At 38.7% G+C, this 23,380-nt stretch overlaps 1 protein-coding gene across 5 annotated transcripts in view; it reads left to right on the forward strand.

Moving 5' to 3' along the window:
- The first annotated feature begins 11,964 nt into the window (after positions 1–11,964).
- RPS6KA6 (ribosomal protein S6 kinase A6) overlaps positions 11,965–23,380 on the forward strand; it is a 171,950-nt gene continuing 160,534 nt past the window's right edge. For 2 of the 5 annotated variants that reach the window (XM_060292448.2, XM_030850766.3), the window contains exons 1-2: positions 12,121–12,543; positions 14,198–14,307. In XM_060292448.2, coding sequence (XP_060148431.1) covers positions 14,227–14,307 — 81 coding nt within the window. In that variant the 5' untranslated portion in view covers positions 12,121–12,543; positions 14,198–14,226. Of the gene's footprint in view, positions 12,085–12,120; positions 12,544–14,197; positions 14,308–23,380 lie in introns of those variants that run through there. The other 3 variants (XM_070044684.1, XM_060292449.1, XM_030850765.3) reach the window with 3 other exon arrangements.

Raw genomic sequence — 23,380 nt, forward strand, 5'->3', positions numbered from 1 at the left:
GATTGATCTGTTCATATTTTCTATTTCTTCCTGGTTCAGTCTCGGCATGTTGTGCATTTCTAAGAATTTGTCCATTTCTTCCAGGTTGTCCATTTTATTTACATAGAGTTGCATTTAGTAATCTCTCATGATTCTTTGTATTTCTGCAGTGTCAGTTGTTACTTTTCCTTTTTTATTTCTAATTCTATTGATTTGAGTCTTCTCCCTTTTTTTCTTGATGAATCTGGCTAATGATTTATCAATTTTGTTTATCTTCTCAAAGACCCGCTTTTAGTTTTATTGGTCTTCACTATAGTTTCCTTCATTTCTTTTTCCTTTACTTCTGATCTGATCTTTATGATTTCTTTCCTTCTGCTAACTTTGGGGTGTTTTTTTCTTCTTTCTCTAATTGCTTTAGGTGTAAGGTTCGGTTGTTTATTCAAGATGTTTCCTGTTTCTTAAGGTAGGATTGTATTGCTGTAAACTTCCCTCTTAGAACTGCTTTTGCTGCATCCCATAGGTTTTGGGTTGTCGTGTCTCCATTTTCATTTGTTTCTAGGTATTTTTTGATTTCCTCTTTGATTTTTTCAGTGATCACTTCGCTATTAAGTAGTGTATTGTTTAGCCTCCATGTGTTTGTATTTTTTACAGATCTTTTCCTGTAATTGATATCTAGTCTCATAGCGTTCTTGTCAGAAAAGATATTTGATATGATTTCAATTTTCCTAAATTTACCAAGGCTAGATTTGTGACCCAAGATATGATCTATCCTGGAGAATGTTCCATGAGCACTTGATAAAAATGTGTATTCTGTTGTTTTTGGATAGAATATCCTATAAATATCAATTAAGTCCATCTTGTTTAATGTATCATTTAAAGCTTTTGTTTCCTTATATATTTGCATCTTGGATGATCTGTCCATTGGTGAAAGTGGGTTGTTAAATTCCCCTACTATGATTGTGTTACTGTCGATTTCCCCCTTTATGGTTGTTAGAATTTGCCTTATGTATTGAGGAGCTCCTATGTTGGGAGCAAAAATATTTCCAATTGTTATATCTTCTTCTTGGATTGATCCCTTGATCATTATGTAGTGTCCTTCTTTGTCTCTTGTAATTTTATTTTAAAGCCTGTTTTGTCTGATATGAGAATTGCTACTCCAGCTTTCTTCTGATTTCCATTTGCATGGAATATCATTTTCCATCCCCTCCCTTTCAGTCTGTATGTGTCCCTAGGTCTGAAGTGGGTCTCTTGTAGAGAGCATATATATGGGTCTTGTTTTTGTATCCATTCAGCCAGTCTGTGTCTTTCGGTGGGAGCATTTTATCCATTTACATTTAAGGTAATTATCGATATGTATGTTCCTATTACCATTTTCTTAATTGTTTTGGGTTTGTTATTGTAGGTCTTTTCCTTCTCTTGTGTTTGTTGCCTAGAGATATTCCTTTAGCATTTGTTGTAAAGCTCGTTTGGTAGTGCTGTACTCTCTCAGCTTTTGCTTGTCCTTAAAATTTTTAATTTCTCCATCAAATCTGAATGAGATCTTTGCTGGGTAGAGTAATCTTGGTTGTAGGTTTCTCTTCCTCATCACTTTAAATATGTCCTGCCACTCCCTTCTGTCTTGCAGAGTTTCTGCTGAAAGATCAGCTGTTAACCATACCCTTCTGTGTTATTTTTTGTTTTTCCCTTGCTGCTTTTAATATGTTTTCTTTGTATTTAATTTTTGACAGTTGGATTAATATGTGTCTTTGTGTGTTTCTCCTTGGATTTATCCTGTATGGGACTCTCTGTGCTTCCTGGACTTGATTAACTATTTCATTTCCCATATTAGGGAAGTTGTCACCTATAATTACTTTCAGTATTTTCTAAGTCCCTTTCTTATTCTCTTCTCCTTTGGGACCCCTATAATTCAAATGTTGGTGCATTTAATGTTTTCCCAGGGGTCTCTGAGACTGTCCTCAGTTCTTTTCATTTTTTTTTTTCTTTTTTCTGCTCTGCAGTAGTTATTTCCACTATTTTATCTTCCAGGTCACTTATCCGTTCTTCTGCCTCAGTTATTCTGCTATTGATACCTTCTAGAGTATTTTATACTTCCTTTATTGTGTTGTTCATCGTTGTTTGTTTCCTCTTTAGTTCTTCTATGTCCTTGTTAAATATTTCTTGCATTTTCTCTATTCTATTTCCAAGATTTTGGATCATCTTTATTATCATTCTTCTGAATTCTTTTTCAGGTAGACTACCTATTTCCTCTTCATTTGTTAGGTCTGGTGGGTTTTTACCTTGCTGCTTCATCTGCTGTGAGTTTTTCTGTGTTTTCATTTTGCTTATCCTACTGTGTTTGGGGTTTACTTTGAGCAGGTGCAGGTTCGTAGTTCCCGTTGTTTTCGGTGTCTGTCCCCAGTGGCTAAGGTTGTTGCAGTGTAGGGTTCCTGGTGGAGGGGACTAGTGCCTGTGTTCTGGTGGAAGAGGGTGGATCTTGTCTTTCTGGTGGGCAGGTCCACGTCTCGTGGTGTGTTTTGGGGTGTCTGTGGCCTTATTATGATTTTAGGCAGCCTCTCTGCTAATGGATGTGTCTGTGTTACTGTGTTGCTAGTTGTTTGGCATAGGGTGTCCAGCACTGTAGCTTGCTGGTCATTGAGTGAAGCTGGGTGTTGGTGTTGAGATGGAGATCTCTGGAAGATTTTTGTCATTTGATTTTACATGCAGCTGGGAGTATTCTTGTGGACCAGTGTCCTGTAGTTGGCTCTCCCACCTCAGTGGCACAGCCCTCACGCCTGGCTGGAGCACCAAGAGACTCTTCTCAACACGGCTCAAAATAGAAGGTAGAGAAAATGAAAGAAAAAAGAAAGAAAGACGATAAAATAAATAAAGTTATTAAATTAAAAAATAATTATTAAGGAAAAAAATTTGTTTTATTTTTTAGCATCTTTATTGGAGTATAATTGCTTTACAATGGTGTGTTAGTTTCTGCTTTATAACAAAGTGAATCAGTTATACATATACATATGTTCCCATATCTCTTCCCTCTTGCCTCCCCCTCCCTCCCTCCTTCCCTATTCCACCCTTCTAGGTGGTCACAAAGCACCGAGCTGATCTCCCTGTGCCGTGTGGCTGCTTCCCACTAGCTATCCATTTTACATTTCGTAGTGTATATATGTCCATGTCACTCTTTCACTTTGTCACAGCTTACCCTTCCCATATCCTCAAGTCCATTCTCTAGTAGGTCTGTGTCTTTATTCCCATCTTACCCCTAGGTTCTTCATGAGCTGTTTTTTTTTTTCTTAGATTCCATATATATCTGTTAGCATACAGTATTTTTTTTTCCCTTTCTGACTTACTTCACTCTGTATGACAGACTCAAGGTCCATCCACCTCACTACAAATAACTCAATTTCGTTTCTTTTTATAGCTGAGTAATATTCCATTGTATATATGTGCCACACCTTCTTTATCCATTCATCTGATGATGGACACTTAGGTTGCTTCCATCTCCTGAGTATTGTAAATAGAGCTGCAATGAACATTTTGGTACATGACTCTTTTTGAATTATGGTTTTCTCGGGGTATATGACCGGTTGTGGGATTGCTGGGTCATATGGTAGTTCTATTTGTAGTTTTTTAAGGAACCTCCATACTGTTTTCCATAGTGGCTGTATCAATGTACATTCCCACCAGCAGTGCAAGAGTGTTCCCTTTTCTCCACACCCTCTCCAGCATTTATTGTTTCTAGATTTTTTGATGATGGCCATTCTGACTGGTGTGAGATGATATCTCATTTTAGTTTTGATTTGCATTTCTCTAATGATTAATGATGTTGAGCATTCTTTCATGTGTTTGTTAGCAATCCGTATATCTTTTTTGGAGAAATGTCTATTTAGGTCTTCTGCCCATTTTTGGATTGGGTTGTTTGTTTTTTGGTTATTGAGCTGAATGAGCTGCTTGTAAATTTTGGAGATTAATCCTTTGTCAGTTGCTTCATTTGCAAATATTTTCTCCCATTCTGAGGATTGTCTTTTGGTCTTGTTTATGGTTTCCTTTGCTGTGCAAAAGCTTTTAAGTTTCATTAGGTCCCATTTGTTTATTTTTGTTTTTATTTCCATTTCTCTAGGAGGTGGGTCAAAAAGAAAAAAAAATTAAAAAGTAAAAAACAAAGAAAAATACGGACGTACGGATCCCTAGGACAAATGGTGAAAGCAATGCTATATAGACAAAATCTCACACAGTAGCATACACATACACACTCACAAGAAGAGGAAAAGGGGAAAAAATAATCTATCTTGCTCTCAAAGTCCACCTCCTCAATTTGGGATGATTCCTTGTCTATTCAGGTATTCCACAGATGCAGGCTACATCAAGTTGATTGTGAAGATTTAATCCGGTGCTTCTGAGGCTGCTGGGAGAGATTTCCCTTTCTCTTGTTTGTTCGCACAGCTCTTGCGGTTCACCTTTGGATTTGGCCCCGCCTCTGCGTTTAGGTCGCCTGAGGGCATCTGTTCTTTGCTCAGACAGGACGGGGTTAAAGGAGCCGCGATTCAGGGGCTCCGTCTCACTCAGGCCTGGGGGAGCGAGGGGTACGGATGCAGGACGATCCTGCGGCGGCAGAGGCCAGCGTGACGTTGCACCAGCCTGTGGCGTCCCGTGCGTTCTCCCGGGGAAGTTGTCCCTGGATCTCGGGACCCTGGCAGTGGCAGGCTGCATGGGCTCCCGGGAGGGGCGGTGGGGATAGTGACCTGTGCTCACACACAGCCTTCTTGGTGGCGGCAGCAGCAGCCTTAGCGTCTCATGCCCGTCTCTGGGGTCCGCGCTGGTAGCTGCGGCTCGCGCCCGTCTCTGGAGTTCCTTTAAGCAGCGTTCTTAATCACCTCTCCTCACGCACCAGGAAACAAAGAGGCAAGAAAAAGTCTCTTGTCTCTTCGGCAGCTCCAGATTTTTCCTGGGCTCCTTCCCAGCTAGCCATGGTGCACTAACCCCTTCAGGCTGTGTTCACACCACCAACCCCAGTCCTCTCCCTGGGATCTAAGCTCGGAAGCCCGAGCCTCAGCTCCCAGACCCCGCCCGTCCCAGCGGGTGAGCAGACAAGCCTCTCGGGCTGGTGAGTGCCGGTTGGCACCGATTCTCTGTGCTGGAATCTCTCTGCTTTGCCCTCTGCACCCCTGTTGCTGTGCTCTCCTCCATGGTTCCGAAACTTCCCCCCTCTGCCACCCGCAGTCTCCATCCGTGAAGGGGCTTCTGGTGTCTGGAAACCTTTCCTCCTTCACAGCTCCCTCCCACTGGTGCAGGTCCCTTCCCTATTCTTTTGTCTCTGTTTTTTCTTTTGCCCTACCCAGGTACGTTGGGGAGCTTCTTGCCTTTTGGGAGGTCTGAGGTCTTATGCCAGCATTCAGTGTGTGTTTTATAGGAGCAGTTCCAAGTGTAGATGTATTTCTGATGTATCTGTGGGGAGGAAGGTGATCTCCGCATCCTACTCTTCCGCCATCTTCTCCTGTCTCCAATTATTGGTTTTAAATGTCTTGTTTTGTCTAAATATGTCAGGACCCTGACATAGGCCTACTTGGGATTCTAGATGTCTCTGATACGGGTTCTGAATGTTACTTGGGAAATTAAAATAATCCTCTGCCCCCTAGTATCCACGGGGTCCCCTTTCATAAATGTGTGAGCTCCTTGAACATTCATAATTCTAACAAAGTGTGAGGTTCTAAATAGAAAATAAAAAGTCTTTGGTGAGGCTAGACTTAAACTCAAAGCAAATTCTCCTCCAGGGAGCTATCCAGGGTACTACACTACGTTTACCTGAAGTTGTCCTGATCCCCTGGACAAGAACCCTCTGCCCATATCAATATCTATGTATCTTCCTAATTTCAACTTGCTTATCTCTGACTTGTTGACCATAAGTAACCTAGAAGCTTTGTCACCTGTCCCGGTCTGTGCCCAATCTGAATCTGAATATATATACATATATATCTTTTTCTTCTGTAGCCACCCCCAAATTTGCCTGTTTTCCCAGTTGAACTCCTAATATAGGGCATCACAAAAAAGGCACTTTTATTACCTTCAACTGTATATACTAATAATAATTTGTTAGCTTGCCAACTGTTTTTATATAATGAGGTCTTAAAGGGCTTCAGTGGAGTTTGTACCTTTTATAAGATTTCCTTTGTAGATTTTTTTTTGCAGTTTAAATTCGCATTTACTGTCCAATACCTATAATTTTTTATATGAGTTTAAAAATCTGAAATTTGAATGAATCATATAGGCTTTTTGAACAAAATTACTCTCTAAAATATCTGTCTCTTACTTTGGCTTATTCTAACTTAAAACAGTGGTTCTCAAAGTTTGACTCTAAGACCAGCAGCATCAGTATTACCTGGGAACTTGGTAGGAATGCAAACAGTCAGTCCCCAATCCAGATTTAATGAATCAGAAATACTGGGGCTCAGCAACCTGTGTTTTGACAGAGCCCTGCAGGTGATTCTGATGTGCACAAATCTTACCAACGACTTAGAGTACAATGTTAATAAGACCATGACCATAAGTCTGAAATCATCTGGTTCAGTTTAATATAATTCCTATTTAGAAACTTTAAATACCAGGGGAACCTAGTGAACATGTATGGATGGGCCCAGGGAAATCTTTTATCATTACCTCAGTCATGGGAACTCTAATCACATGTTTTATTGTAGGTGACAAGAGTCTTGAAAATTATATGCAAAAGACAGTCTGACACTAGGTAAATTGGTGGATGCACAAATTTACATTTTTTATTGCTTTACAGATTTATGAGTTATGTTTGAAGTCTTAGCAGGGTAACATGATTACTCTCATATCCTTAATCAAAGAATGGTCCACTTTTATCTCAGAAAGAACTCTCCTCAAAAAAATTCTAAGATTTGCAAGGGACCCAATTGAAAAATTGTGAGCTAGGGAAGAAACATTATATAACCAGTCAAATTAATTGGCTTTACCTTGGTTAATAATGCTGTGAAGGATGTGGGCAGCCAGATTACCTTCAAATCTGGTGCTATTGCTTGGGCTTATAAAAATGTATCTGTTTTGTCAACTATGGCTGGTTATTACATTTATGTATGTCATCCTCGGAATTCATTTCCTGTTTAGTAGATCCATCATTCTAACATTTTGGCAAACCCACTATTAAGATCAGCTGTTTTTTTTTTCCAGAAAATGTCATTATAACCAAATATGTTGGCTGGATTTAAAGGTATTTAGAAATAAAAAGAAAATAAAATTTTACTTTTTGATATTTTGCTTGTACATAATACAGAAGAACTCCTTTGTAACCTGTGCCATTGTTAAAATGAAATGAGTTGGAGTTCTAGCTAAATGGTAAAAGGTAAGTATCTTTCATAAAAATCTTAGGAGTTAGACTACAAACAATGGTTAATACTCTTCCCCCTCTCTAGTATTATTAAGTGATTTTACTCTCTGTGTACTATAAACTTTACTGTCCAAAGAGGAATAACTACTAAACTATGGTCATATCTATCATCTATTTACTGTTTAATCTCATTCATCTCAACAAAAATGCAATAATGAAACATATTTCACAAGAATGTGTGACTTGCTCCCCCTTTTGAAGTTGATTTGTAGAGGGACCGAAGTTACTTAGTATTTTTAGAGAACAAAAGTTATCTGACAATCCTAAGGAATGATTTAAATATAAGTATTTGCTAAAACAAACGTTTCCTGTTTCTCTACATAGATCCCGTTTTTATATTTTTCAATCAGAGTATCTCCAAAATAAAATATTTGAATATCTTTCTAATAGTGCTTTTATGCTCTGTGTTGGCTCATCACTTTCCAGCTATGGATTATAAACTTCGGGGAACTAAGCAGAGATTACTGAGAGATTGTGTGGCTCTTTCTGTAATTATACCCTAAATATGCATTACTTTGTATATGTCACAGTTTTGGAATCAGAACCACAATGTAGGATCTGTGGGTGTTATGTGATCTTCTGATCAACGGTCCTTGGTTCATATTTCACACCCCCTTAGTGGAGCCAAGATGGGTTGTGTTTTATCTCCATATGGGTCAGTTAACTTTTTTCAGCTAAATTGCATGATCACCCACTTTCACACCTGACCCTGATCATCCAGTGTGTGCCATTTGTCACAGGCCAAAGAAGTCAGTGTGGAGGTTTGTGTACCCTTTCCCTAGTCCTGGAAATACTCAGAAAACATGCTCTAATGATGGTAGAGTCCATCTTATCTTTTTTTTTTTTTAGTTTTTGTAGCTGAGCATTATTTTCTTAATTTTTAAATGTATTTTATATTGGAGTATAGTTATTTTGAACAATATATTATTTAGAAACTAGTTATAGTACATCCCAGTTACAGAACCACCAAAATATTGCCAAATATTTTGTAAACTTTTAATGCTATGCTACAATAATTGGAAATCCAGAGATACATAGGCATATAGAAATTTTGAGGCAAAAATGTCCTGAAGACTGAAGGGAAAGCAACAAACTCTGCTGTGTGTACTTTGTAGAAGATTTAGAATTTCCACTCTTCATGTACTTTGTAGAAGATTTAGAAGTTCCAGTCTTCCTTAGTATATGCCTTTGTGCTTAAGTAAAGTCATCATATTTTTCACCAACAATTCAAGGGTCTTCTCGGCTAGTAGAAATTAGATCTAATAGTCCCTGGTTACTAATAACTTAAAATCAGACAATACATCTTTTATACAGGGAGTCAACACAGAACAAATAGGCATTAAACTTTGCAGAGTTAAGTACTGTCATACATTTTTATATCAGATCACAGCTTTAATACAGTGTCTGGCTAAAGTAGAGACGTGTTGTTTGTCCATCCAACATATTTATTGAGCACCAGCCATATGCTGTGAATGCAGAGCTCAATATGTTAATACAGTAACATAAAACAGCTCAAAGTTCTCTGGTAAAGAAAGATAAAGAAGTGCTAAAATTAGTATATGGAAAAGATATTATGGAAGTACAGAGGAATGGGTGACTAATTTATCCCTGGGATGAGTGGAAGGATGGAATGAAGAGGGGAAGTTAAGCTCAGAGAGGTTTCACAGAGCACCAGAGTGGGGTAGAAGGTTTGACACCAGGTAGACCTGGTTTTAATTCTAGATTTTTCATTTAATATCTGTGAGGTCTTGGGGAAATCACTGAACCTTAGGCTCAGGTTCCTCGTCTGTAAAATATAGATAATATAAATTTTCACAAGTTGTTATGTGGGCTAAATGAATTCATGAAGAGCATATGTCTGGAGCATAGTCAGCTCTCAGTAAGTAGTAGTTAATGTTGACTGCTATTAAGATAAAGTTGTCTAGGAATACTAAGATAGGGAGGAGACAATAACATATGCATAAATTTGACTGGAATATGAACTGGTAGATGAAGCTAGGAAGATAGTCAGAGACCAGATGGGGAAAACATTTAAACATTTGCATTTAGAGCTAAGGAGTTTGGATATTTTACTGGAGATGATAGAAGAAACATTGGAGAATTTTGATCAATGGGCTGCCAAGTGAGGAGGATGGATTGGGGACAGTATAAATTTAGAGTCAGAGAGATCAGTTAAGAGGAATCATTGTTATCATTGGTTCAAGTAAATATTTTACAAGGTGGACTGAGTCAATGGCAGTGGGATAGAGCAGACATTGAAAAAATATTTGAGATAGAAGAAAAAAGACTTGTTAACTGATGGAAGATTTGAAAAATGGGAGTCTATTAAAATCATTGAGTTGAGGAAGGGATTTTCATTAATTTTTTAATAAGAGAGGCATATATATGTTTATATGCTAAGGGGAATGTTGAATGAATGAACATATATGAAGGTTAAATTGTATATAGAAGCAGAGTAATACATTCATAGTGAGGAAGCTCCTTAATATAGTTGATGTGGTGTATTTATCAAATGCATAAAACAAGAGCAAAGGACAAATTCATTCATTCAGAAAATATTTACTAAGCCTCATTATGTTCCAATTATTGTGCTAGGTGCTGGAGGGAATAAATACATAAATAAATAATATACCACATGTTGATTGGTGTTATGAAGAAAAAGCAGGGTGAGGTTAGATAGTTATGGGATGGTGTTTTAAAATGGATGGTCATAGAAAGACTCTGAGGTGACATTTGAGCAAAAAACTAGTGGATGGTGGAGGTCATTAATTATTCTGAAGAAGACGAGGTGAGGAGCTGGTTGGTTAGGGTCGAATCAAGAATTCAGTTTGAATGGGTTGTTTGAGATCCCTACCAGGTATCCAAACAGAATAGGCAGTTGCATGTACAAGTCTTGATTTCAAGAAAGAGTTTATGGTTGGAGGTAAAATTTGAGAGTCCTCAGCATACAGATGGGATTTAAAGCCATGGAACAGGATGGGATATGGAAATGCCTAGAATGTTGGGGAAGGTAGAGGTCAAGGACTAAGCCCTGAAGTTCCAACTTTTAGAGATTAGGAAGGCGAAGGATGATCTGGCAAAGGACACTGAGAAGAAATAGCCAATGATGGAGGAGGAAAATGAACAATGTTTTGTTCTGGGGGCCAAGTGAAGAAAATGTTTAAAGAGTCATGAACTGCATCAAATGCTAATGAGTGGTCCAGCAAGTTGAAGTCAGTAACAGCATGTTTTTTGTTGTTGGGAAATGTCCAGTAAAGGGAGGAAAATAGATGTTGTGAAAGGGGCGGGTGGGGGATTGCAGAACAAAGCCTTTGAGTAGGCAAGAAAAGATGATATCCAAATCTCAGAAGCATTGGCCTAAGACCGTTGTCAGTTCAGCCAAAGGGGAGTTTATGTGCGTGTGCGCACACACTCACATATTTTCACTGTTTATAGCCCCATGCCCCCACTACTTTCAAAACTTTCATTTTCACAGAATCATATTCATAAAGCTCACTTTCTCCCTGGAATTTTAAGCAGAGTAGGTGGGAGTGACCTACTAGTGATCTTTGTTTGCGATTCAGGGACAATCTCTGTGGTCCGCTTTACTTTGCTAACGCTGGACACTAGATGGTGAAATAAATAGAGGGCACAGTTCAACGTTTTCCGCGAGCACAGCACCACAGCCCTAGGTGTAGTAGGTGGGAGGGGGTGCTTTATGTCTACCATTAGAAACCTCTCCAAGATACTGAGCTGGCTTCGTCGCTGTTACAGTTGCTTTTTAAGTTCTTTTAAGTGTCAAATATGGAATAACTTTTTAACTTTAAGTTCTGAAGTATTTCCATGAGCAGGATCTTGATCATCTCCCGTGTATGAGGCTGTCCTTTATCTCAGTTAAATTGCTAGCGCCTAGTACAGCGTGTGGCTTAGAGTAGCAAAGCAGTAAATGTTTGATTTGGAGAAGAGAGAAAAATGATAATTACTGTCACTATAGGTCCAATATACTCAGAGCAGGGTGGAGGTGAGGTTAGCTTCATACATTCTGCCTTTACTGCCACAAGTAGAGTCCAATAAGTGGTGGTGTATGTGAATACTGGAAACATTGTGTGTCATCAATAATATGAAGACAACCAGCGTAAACACCAACACCGTGAGCGGAACAAGCGGGGGGCCGGGAGTTAGGGAGCGCAGGTGTATTGATTTATTTTAAAAGGATTTTATTCCTGTCACCAGCTTCTAGGAGGATAATGTAAAATGGATTAAAACCCCCGCCCTAGTATTTGTCACTAAGTACCAAAACGGGCGTGGTTGGGTGTATAGGGCGCCTGCTTTTGCGAGCCCGGCAAGCAGATATTCCTGGAGTCCTCCCCTGACACTGACCCCTCCAACGCTCAGGAGGGTCCCCGGTTCCCCCAACCTTTTTGAGAATCCTCCCGCCGGCAAGACTGCTCGGTAGACTTGAGAGGGCCTGCTGAGCATGTGTGAACAGCGCCGCGCATGCTCCGTGGAGAGGGCAGGTTTACCGAGGAGCTAGCCCAGGATTTTACTACTCCTCTCCCGCCTCCCCCGCCCAGCACGCCCCCCTCCCCTCTTTCCCACCCCCCACCACGCCGTCTCCCACACCCACCCACCCCCTCTTTCCCACCACCCCCCTTCACCCCAGGCTGGGGAATCTCCATTGACGTTCGGGTGACGCTGCTGTGCCGCCGCGGTGGGGGGTTCCAGGCGCCGCACAGGTAAAGCCGCCGCTGCCGCCATATTGATAGAACTGGGAGCTGGGAGGGGGCCCGAGGAAGCGGGGTGGACGCGGGGGGAGTCACCGCTGAGCGACTGTCGCGGAGGCTGCAGCGGCGGCAGTGGTGAGCACGAGCCAAGCGGCAGCTCTTGGAGAGGCAGCACAGAGTTGTCTTCTCTATGGGGAGCAGCAGCCTGCGGCGGCGGCGACCCCTCGCTCCGAGTCTCTGAGGGACCCCACGGCGAGGGCAGCTGTCGCAGAAGGCAAGGCTGGGGATCCCGGCGGCGGCAGCGGCGGCGGCAGTGGCAGGCAAGCTCCAAAGACGGGATGCGCGGCCGCGCGGGCGGTTGGCAGCTCCTGTTCGAGTGCTCCTGAAGGGGCGATGCTACCGTTCGCTCCTCAAGACGAGCTCTGGGACCGAGAAATGGAGCTGTTCGGCGGCAGCGCAAGCAGCTGCGAGGTTAGTGCGGTGGCCAAGAGGGGCTGGAGCTGCCACCCTCCTTCTCTCAGGACCATTGCCGGGGGCCCGAGAGAGAAGGGGCGTGGGGCTGGGAAGCGAAGTGCCCAGGCCAGCCTCCTTGAGGCTGCGGGGCGGCGGAGCACGCTCTGCCCAAACCGAGCTTTCGCCTGGGAGCCGGCGGGGACTGGGCGGCGGGCTCTCGAGTTGGGAGTGAGTGCAGCCCGGGCCCGGGCTCGGCCTCGGGCGGAGTGACTGCCTCGCGGGCCACGCCAGAGTTGTGACTAAGTTTCTTCACTTTGCGACCTGAAGTGGAACTGGGGGAGGCGCCAGGTGCCGCGCCTGGCTCCGCGTGTCCCTCTTTCTACGCTGCGCCAAGTTTGCTAGTTGGGAACATTTTGGGGGACAGCTGCTGACTGCAGCTCTCTATTGAACCCCGGGCGCCTTAGGAACCCAGCGCAACAGAAACACAGCAGAGTGACAAACTATGGGGAGATATGCACATAGGGATGAGTGCTCCTTACTTTTCTCATTTCTTTGTGGCTTATTGTGGTTCTTTGTAACAACCTAAGTGGAGATTAACTGGAGGCGAGGTTTCTTTATCTACATTCAGGTGATGTTCTGCAACCTCCTTTGCGGTCCCCTGAATTCTACTGCCCTCTTCCTCCCGCCCCTTCTCCCTTGCCCAACTGTTGTCCCCGCCCCGTTGGTCAGTAAAAGAACACGCAAAGTAAACCCCAGCCCTTATGAGACCAATCTTTGGTAAGACAGCGAGGTTCAACCGAAGTATTTTGGTTCGCCTCTTTTCCGTTCTTCTTACTTTGAAACTGTTCTGGTTGGGCTTTGGTCAGCTGTACAGTGAGAACTTAGATGTGCACAGGTACTTTGTTTTTATTACTGCTGCTTTGTTGTTTGTTGTTCTTGTTATTAAAGCAAGAGACATTTAAACACAAAAACGAGACTTTGTGGATAGAAAGTCAGATATTTTTCTGATAACCTAATCATTGACAGCCTAGTAGTACAGTAGAGACCATCACAATCACAGACCTAAAAATACTGAATGCCAAATTGATTCACAGTAGGATATTTTGAGGTAGGACTTGCAAGCCTCCACATCTCTAGGTGCAAATTTGTCTTGAAGTACTTGCTTCATCCTTAAAAATACACGTTGGACTGCTGTCTAACTTGTTCTTTTTTCTTTTCAAATTTCCAAGTGAACTGGGGTTAAAGTTACATGCCAGAATAACATTTAACAAGAAATGTAGTGGAAACATGGAAGGAGTCTAAAGTTGAACCCTCTCTACTTATAGGAAATATTTTACTAGTACAATAAGGAATTCCTAAGTACATTTTAATATTCTACATCTCTTAAGAATGGGATAAATGAAGAGGGGTTTATTTCTTCTTGGAATGTTTCATAGTTGCAAGAATTTTCTAGAAGACTATTCAAGGGGAGAGGAATTTTGTTTTATTTATGTATGTAATCTATTGACTTGTAGTTCCAGGCATCTGGTTTATAAAAACAGTTAAATGCTTGGATATAAGGTTGGGATGGGGGGGGGAGCTTTCGCATGCCTACTCATTATTTTTGTTAACTTTGAATGTAGAAATGTTTTAAATTGTAATTACTGCATATGGTTTTTTTTATTGTTTGCAGTATGTTTTAGGTATTATAGAGATTTAACAATGGGTCTCTCTACCTCAGCAATTTGGAAAAATACTGGAGTGGAAATTGTTAATCCCTATGAAGTAAAACGAAAGGTGAAGGTAATGTGGTAAAGATAGTATTTCTGCCTTCTTTGTCTAAAACAGTTATGATTGGTTAGATTTAACCCTGCAAGTGACTTAATTAAAAATATTCTTGGTGAAAACTAAATGCTACATCTGAATCTGCTTAGACCTGCTTAGTATTTAGAAGAGGGTTTTGTTGTTGTTGTTGTTGTTGTTGTTGTTATTGATGTTTGTTTATAATGGTATTCTTTTGATAAGAAGGAAACAATTTTACTTCCCAGAATTTATATTTATTTTAATTACATGTTTGTTGATGTTGGCTTTAGAAATGTTAACCTTGAGCATGAGCTTTGCAGCCCTCAATCGTGATAGTTTTTAGGACTAAGGGTGCTTTCATTGTAGAATATATTTTTTGAAAATGTGTTGGAGTCCTTAAAGAAAATGTAAGTAAGAATCTGTTAACTTTAATGTCAAAGGAAACTTTAATGTCTATTTCTGTGTGTGTTAAATCTTGGTAAAATTAAAGATTATATACACTATTATATATTGTGGAGTGTTTTTCAACATCTTTTACCTGTCTTGTTTCATGGGCAGCTGTTAACCTTTGAATTATCATTCAGAAGTGTGAGAGTTGGTTGTTTAGACTCAACATATTTTTTCACAGGAAAAAAATTATTAAGGATAGTTACATTTTTAGACCAGTGCACAATAGTGAGGTATAGTGATGAAGAGTCTAATCATTGTTTGTAAAATTGTCCTATGGGAAAATGTGTCAGAGGTTTCAAACAAGAATTAGGTCGGCTCCAGTGAGAGGTGGAGAATGGGCCTGAAAAATGGAAATATGGGCTCTATTGACTCCTGAGAAGAGGGTTCTTGGGAGAGGGGAAATAGGATAAGCAAGAAGCTTTGGTTGTGAGAACTCTTACAGGGACTGTCTCAATTAGGTCTACTGGGAATAAGGACTTCAAAGGGTATCAACCCTCAGGCAGCCATATTTTACCTGTTGCCTGGATTCTGTCAGGATCAGGGAAGAGGTATAATGATGAAGAGCCTAATCACTGTTTGTAAAATTGTCCTGTGGGAAAATGTTTCAGAGGTTTCAAGCAAGAATTAGGAGGTGTGATAGGTATTGGTCATTCCTGGACAAGGGTCATTAAGAATAGCCTGTTTTAGTAAAGTGGACTTTTCATGAGGTAGTGCCATGTACATGGTTTGTGCGTTTTGTGTTTTGGTGAGGGAGTGCTTGGTTCCTGATGGAGTTTACTATAGAGTTTTCAAATTGTATATTATATCATATCATCATATTATATTAAATTTTAATTGGTACTTATTTCTTTAGCAATACTGCTTTTGTTTAAGAAGTTAGCTTTGAAAATAATACAGTTCACTGCTAAAAACAGTTTGGAGCTAAAGCCACAGACTCTAAAAATTTAACTAGGATGTCAAATATATGTCAGATTGGGAAAAACTGCTAGTTTTAATTAACTTCATGAGACCCTGTAGTAATAGGGGAAAGAATATGGGCTTTGGAGCCCAGTTTAATCTGGGTTCCAATCTCACCTCCAACGTATACTAGCTATGTGGCCCAATGCAAGTTACCTAACCTCTCTGAGCCTCAATTTCTTCATCTGTAAATGGGAGAAGAACCATCTTCAAGAGTTGTTATGTAAAAACTGAATACTGTACTGTGTTTAATTCACTTGGCAAGGTGCTTTGCACATAGTAGGCCTCCAGTTCCTTCTCTTTCCCCACAGTCATCATCATGCCCCTTGCTCTGCCCCTAAACTCTGAATTATTGTCAACTATGTTAAAATCTTAGGATTTAGATAGCCATGGTCATAGCTCCAGCTTTCCCTTTTATGAGCAGTTTTTCTTAAGACCTCCTTCGTAGATCTGATTATTTCATTTAAGTATGGTGATCACATTTGTAATCACAGGATGATTAAGGATGAAATATGAAGTCATATTTAGGACTACTTTGGGGGATAAAGAGAGAAAAATAATTTAATTTGTTATAACTGGCCAGTGAGGTGTTTCACTGACATTTATTTTTTCCTATTCTAAACTTTTGTCATGGTAGGAATTGGTTCAATTCATGAAGTGTTTATTTGGTACAAGGCAGTGAAGTACATAGCATTGTAATGTGAAGTGTCTAAAGATATAACATCCTGAATCCCATCCCAGCCCCATGGGTTTACATTCACGTGGGCTAGATAGACATACACAGAAACTGCTATTATACGGATCACAAGACCATCAACAATGGGGTGGTTGTGGTGGTGGTTTAGGGATGGATCTAGTAAGGCCTTGTGAAACAGGTGGAATTCGAGCAGGGCGTTGGAGAGTGGATTATATTTTCACAGACAGATTAAAGGAACATATTTCTGGTGGATGGGGACAATATAAACAAAGGCATGGAGGTGTTCTTGGAGGAAGGAGGAATCTGATATTGCTAGGATATGTCTGTGATGTGAGAATGGGGATATAGTGTGAGATGAGGTATTCATCTAAAGGTAGGCAAGGCCCAGATTGTATGGGGCTTTTAAAGCTAGTTTAACGGTTTTCAGTGTTGTTCTGTAAATGGGAGCTACTGAAGATTTTTGAGTTCATGAATGACATGACCAGACCTATGCTGGCGATAATGGATGGCAGTGTATAGGATAGATTGGAGATGGGGAGAGACTGAGGGTAGGGAATATTAATCAGTGGAAGTAGTAATGAGATTTTTAAACTAGGACAGAAGGGGTAAAAGGTGAAGACTGATGGGAGATACCTTGCAGACTTAAAATAGTTTGGCAACTGATTAGATGTTGGGGAGTAAGAGAAATTAGGAATGTTGTGGTAGGACTTAATTCAATATAACAGATATTTAATGCTTGTCTGCCAATAAAAGGGTCTATGCTAGCCACTGGACAAATATAAATAGATATTTGCAGCATAGGGAGATAGAAAGCTAAAATGACCCCCCCACCACCATAGTGTCTTGAACAAGAGCAAGCCACTCTAAAGATTTCTGGTTATGCTTGGCATGTTTAAAATCTTTACTACTAATGGTGAATGCACTTACTACTAGCTAAAAAGTTTTTCAGTGCTTTTAAAATGGTGCTCAGGCCTGTAATTTTTGCTTTATCAATATTCATCTTAAATAGCAGCCCCAGTGCAGAGGGCTGTGCTGAAAATAGTGACTGGTGCTTCTTTCTAGAATGTGGAAAAGAGAACAGGGACATCTGTATTTCTTATATACTTTCACCAGGTTTATTTGGACTGGAAAGTGGGGAGTGGCCAACAGGGCCCTGACCCTTCACCACCACTGGTGCCTTCCCAGTTTCTCCAAGACTATCTTCCTTTGAACCAGCCTGGTCTGGAAATATTCAGGTCAGTTCCTTCAGGGCAGGACCTCTATATTTCCCTACCTTGATTATTTCATCAAGAGGTAATCATTACCTCACCATTCCAAAATAAGGCCTGACTTGGTGCCGTTGCTTTCTCAGGCCATATTGTTGTTTCAGTACCACCCCTCTCAGTCTCTCTCATGTATAATTTTGAGAGGGAAGTATAAGATTTTTTCCCTTCTTGTTATTTCTCTCTTGGTGGATGCTGTCATTATCTTTAGCAGCAGTTCTCAGGATCTGGTAAGTACTTCGAATCTTGAAATCTTACATTTTAGTACTTTGTCAGAATTTGCAGTATAATATTTACACATTTATGGTATTTCTAAAGATTATTTACTGTTCTTGATGATAGTAGTTTTTTTTCTTTGTCTATATTGTTTTATTTTGTTTGTTTTTAGGTGGGGAGGGAGTTGAATGGGAGAGAGATTTAGAGCTAAGCTTAAACTGGCTTTTGTAGATAATAGAGATGTTTTCTGAATTGCCCTGGAGGCATTCTATGTAACTGATTTTGCTGCTGGATTTTAACTTATATCTGTACATTTGAAGTAGGTCCTGCTGTGTGTGTGTGTGTGTGTGTGTGTGTGTGTGTGTGTGTGTGTGAGAGAGAGAGAGAGAGAGAGATTGAGAGGGAGAGTGTGTTTTGCTTACTCCTTGCTTCATTTCATCAAGTATTTGAGATGGTTTATAGGAAATAAAATCCAATAAAAATCATTTTGATATTCAGGATACAGGAAAACATAAAGTAGAAGGTATATGGAAAGGATGGAGGATGGAGTTGGAGGGCGAACTAGAACACAGGTAAGCAGGTTCTAGAGGTTTGCTACACATTTAAAATATAGTTGAATTGCAAATTTGGCCTTGAATTTCCTTGGGCTGGTAGTTCTCAGTTCTGACTATAGATCAGATATACCTGGGAATTAAAAAAAATTTTTTTCCATGCTAGTGCCTAACACAGAGATTCATATTTAACTATCTGGTGGGTGCCTGGGCATCATTTCCCAGATGATTATGATGTACAGCCAAGGATAAAGAACCATAGCTCTAGGCCAAAGTAAAAAGAGAAATAGTCATATAGTTCTCATTATTCAACAGGAAAAAAGCATATCAGTTCCTAAGCTAGCAATTAGCTCTAAAATAAATTTTCTGTGAATTGTAATGATTTTCTGTATGTTTTATTCTGTTGTTGTTCTAAGATATGACTGGGGCAAAGGAAGTATTTGAACTGTCTTGTATGCTCTTGCTGTGTAGTTTTGAGGAATTTGCTTTTCCATAAGAGAAAAAAAATATAGTGTCCCAGCTGATTTTTGATACAGTTTAGCCTTATAATTTGGAAGCTAAATAATCTGCATACCTTATTTCTAGCTAAGTAAGGGGATAGTGACTCCGTTGTGAATAAAATATCCTATCACATCTCTAACAAAAATTTCAAAGGCGGCAAATAATTATTCTTACTATAGGACCTGTCTCTCTCTCCTATAAAGTGGTTGGGGACAGACTTTAAGAGGAAATAGTAATTTTAACACCCAGTGTAAATTTTTTTACCCAAAAAGACATTGGACTCCATTCCATCTTAAATGTATCGCTTAACTTAAGGGAGAAATAAATGACATTTATTGAGCATGTATTATCTTTTCAGTTTTATTCACTCTTCAAAACAGTTTGGTGAGAAAAGGTGTATCTTTTTGATACATCTCATCTTTTAGACAGATGAGAAAGACATATAAATCAGTGGAAGGCACAGCTGGAATTTGAATGTAGATCGTTTTAAATTCATGCTTTTTCCTCTATACATTGTTGTCTCCCTTATAAGGATGATATTGAAGATAAGGAGAAGATACAGACAAGTTGTTGACAACCATATCAGATCAGTAAATCAGAGCTGCTGATTCAATAGCTATTTTTACTCAAAATGAAGGTCAATAAAATCCAACAAGGTTTTATGTAGACATAGACAAGTTTATTCTAAATTTCATATGTAAAAGTACAGGACCTAGAATATCTATAACAATATTGAAAAAGAAGACTAAAGTGCAAGAAATCACTCTATATGGGATGGTAATGCAGTAACAAGTAATTAAGGCAGTGTGGTATTGGAAGAATAGACACATAGATCGGTGGAACAGAATAGGGAACCCAGAAACAGATATACACAAATAGGCTCAACTGATTTCTGAGAAAAGTGCAGAAGCAGAGTAAAGGTCTTCAGTTTCCTCATATATAAAATGGAAATTAATGTGTTTATCTCTGATTATTTTAGGAATTAAATAAAATGTTCTTTATGTATAATATTTGACAAGAATAATAAATTTATTGTTTTCAACTCTTGTCTTAACTCTAAGATTTAGGTGTCCTAGACAAAGTACTTCTTTTAGCCAGATAAATAACTCAACGGACAATTTAGACTTATCTCACATTCCCCAAGGTTATATTTTAATGAAATTTCATGGACCTCATATCTCTAAGAAGTTACTACGGTGAGAAGAATTACTGCTAAAGAATGCTATGTGTGTACACATGTCATATATATATGTGCATTCATCTGTACTACACACAATACGTGTATCCTTTGAAAGTAAAATTTCCAAAGCATATGTTGTAGTTCCTATGAGACTGGCCAGATGGCCAGTGCCTTGGCATGGGGAACATTTTGGAGCTATTTAGAACCATTAAAGTCATTAGCTCTGATTTCAACCACACAGAGTAAACATATTCCTGCCTGAACAGTAACCAGGGAAGCTGCTTTACTGTCACTGGACCAAAGTTTTAAAATGTTCCACAGATACCTTCTAATGTATATATAATATTGATATGCTTAGCTCAACTCATAGTAACCTATCATTTGCACAACTACCAGTCCTTTTAAAAGCATGATGATACTTAGATTGGTTTTAATTGGTTCTAAATATTATTTTGCATGCATTAATTAAGCAAATGATCATTAAATGCCTACCTGTGTAAGTTATTGTGTTAGTTACTAGATAGGATTCATTTGGTTATTGCTCCGGGTTTCTACTGTGATAACTGAAAACCAATTAACTGTATATCCATCCATTCTTCATAGTCACAAGGAAATGTCTGAAAGGACAGTATATTATGTCACAAAGACCAACACATTTAGGCTGACAGAAAGCTTTTTAAAATTTTAATTTTTCTGGGGTATTAATGTCTTAATTCCATACTCCTGTGAAATTACTCACAGGTTCACTGATAACTCCTTCCAACTCCTTTGCTTTTTAAAAATATTGATAGTTTTAAAAAATATTAATAGATTTCCTCCTATTCAAATCAGCTATCAAGAGTGGAGCCTCAGTATGTATGGCAATTCTATTTGTCTTAATTTTGCTTTATGTACCTCCACTCCTGGCAGTGGATTATGGCAGTTGAGGAAGATTATTATTTGGGGGCATGTGTCCCTTTTGCTTTTATTTAGTACTCTTCTACAGCCATTTTTGCTACATGGGAAAGGAAATATATTTTCTTAATGAATTGTCTTTGAATTTGGGTCTCTTAGTTATTGATATAGAAATAATGAAGAGTCTACATGTTGGTTTTCTGGGTTAGCAAGTTACCCTTCAAGTTGCTAGTGATGGTTGTGTTTGATCTTGTATATTTCACCTCCAAGTTTCTGAGGTGTATGCTAAAATATGGCAGAGAACATAAATGGCTATTGTAGTAGTAGTAGTAAAATTTTGAAATTAGGTTTATCCTCATTGTTTTCATAATGAGATTATTCAGAAGCTGGGTAGCAAGATAAATAATAGCTTATGTGACCAATTTTAACAGATAATGTAAGCAGTGGCTGGGAAACATGGGCTTGGCTAGATAACATAGGACTGACTTAGGCCCTTTTATTTAAACTTTTGGGCTCTGTGTTGCAGAGAGATTATTAAGAGGGCCATGGCATGACTCTTTTTCTAGAAATAACAACGTCTCTGAAGATACAGAGTGATCCTGAATTAGGGTATTATTTTGAAGACTCATCCCAATTGAATAAATTTAGTAACTTTAGAGTCATTGTTTCTTTTTAATTTGAGAGAAACAGAAATGTCATCATCATTATTTCAGTTTTTACATTTTTAGATTCTTTGTTTTTAAAAAGCAGTGTACTTGACTCTATTTGTTTTAAATCCTTGTAACACTTAGTATGACCCAGTGAAATACTGAAAATGATTTGACTGAATTATGCCAGTTCCAAAAAGTGAACTAAATATTCATTAGTCTCTTATTAGGGCTAACAACTTCTAAAAATCTAACATACTCTTCTTCCTGCCTTAAGGGAGGTGATTATCACAAGTTTCTGTCAATAAAGTTATTGGTTTCAAAAAGCATGGAAAATAAGAATCCATTCTGATGGCCTTTTTTTTTTTTAATTTACAGGGTACAAGGGACATTGGAGTAAAAGTAAATTGAAAATACAGGTGGAGTGGTATGAAATTATGAATATAATCTGGATGAAGCAATATTTGTGTGTACTGCAGCAATTATAATCCCATAGAGTAGATAATTTTAGTTTGTTATTTCTTTGCTAGGCCAATTTGGTACTCTTTTGTGCATTTTTAAAAGTAAATGCTTCTAATTACTAAAAAATTATATAGTTTAGACCAAGGAGTGGTAAACTTTTTCTGTTAAGAGTCAGATAAATATTTTAGAGTTTGTTTGCCTTTTATAATCTCTATTGAATATGTTTTAAACAATCCTTTAAAAATATTAAAAAAAAATTAGCCTATGGGGCCCAGTTTAGACAACTGGCTTTAAAATGTGGTTTGCAAAGTTAAGTTTGTACTTATCTGCTGACAAAATTTAGGGTTATGAACCTTACTGAAAAAAAAAAATGAACCTTTGAAATAACTCCCATGCAGTATATGAATTATCAAGAATTTATCATTTTTTTCTGAAAAATATCTTACGAATGACCAAAGCTATGTGTTTTCAAAATGATTTTGAAGAAGTTCAATTTCTGTTGGCTGTTAGAATTTAAAATTCAGTCAGAAATGATAAGCAAAATGACTACTGGAAATACTTCATGAAATTAAGTTTCAAAGTTGCTTTTAAATGTTTCAAGTAAGAAAATTAATAAAAACTAAGGAAAACCTATAGCAGCTACTTATTACTGAAGTTATTTTTACATTTAATTCTTTCAGATTACAAATTCAGTCATTCCATTCCACAAATATTTTTCCAGGATCAATTATATTATAGATAATATGCTAGATATTGGGGTTACAAGAGTCATAAGACATGATCCTTTCCTCAGGGAACTTACAGTGTGATAGAGGAATGCGACAGACACCTAAGTAAGACAGTATTTATGGATAGAAGTCTGTGTGTGGTAAGGTGGAAGGAAAAAAGGGAAGATGTGACATTGAGTCTTGATAAAGGTGAGTTAACATTCAAAAGCACAGGTATTTTAGAGATTAATCCTTTGTCAGTTGCTTTGTTTGCAAATATTTTCTCCCATCTTTAGGGTTGCTTTTTGTATTATTTATGGTTTCCTTTGCTGTGCAAAAACTTTTAAATTTAATAGGTCCCATGTGTTTATTTTCGTTTTTGTTTTCATTACTCTAGGAGGAGGGTCAAAAAAGATCTCGCTGCAATTTATGTCAAAGAGTGTTATGCCTATATTTTCCTCTAAGAGTTCTACAGTGTCTGGCCTTACATTTAGGTCTTTAATCCATTTTGACTTTATTTTATTTTATTTTTTTATGATGTTATCTATA

Source organism: Globicephala melas, chromosome X (assembly GCF_963455315.2).
Source record: "Globicephala melas chromosome X, mGloMel1.2, whole genome shotgun sequence".
Taxonomy (NCBI): Eukaryota; Metazoa; Chordata; class Mammalia; order Artiodactyla; family Delphinidae; genus Globicephala; species Globicephala melas.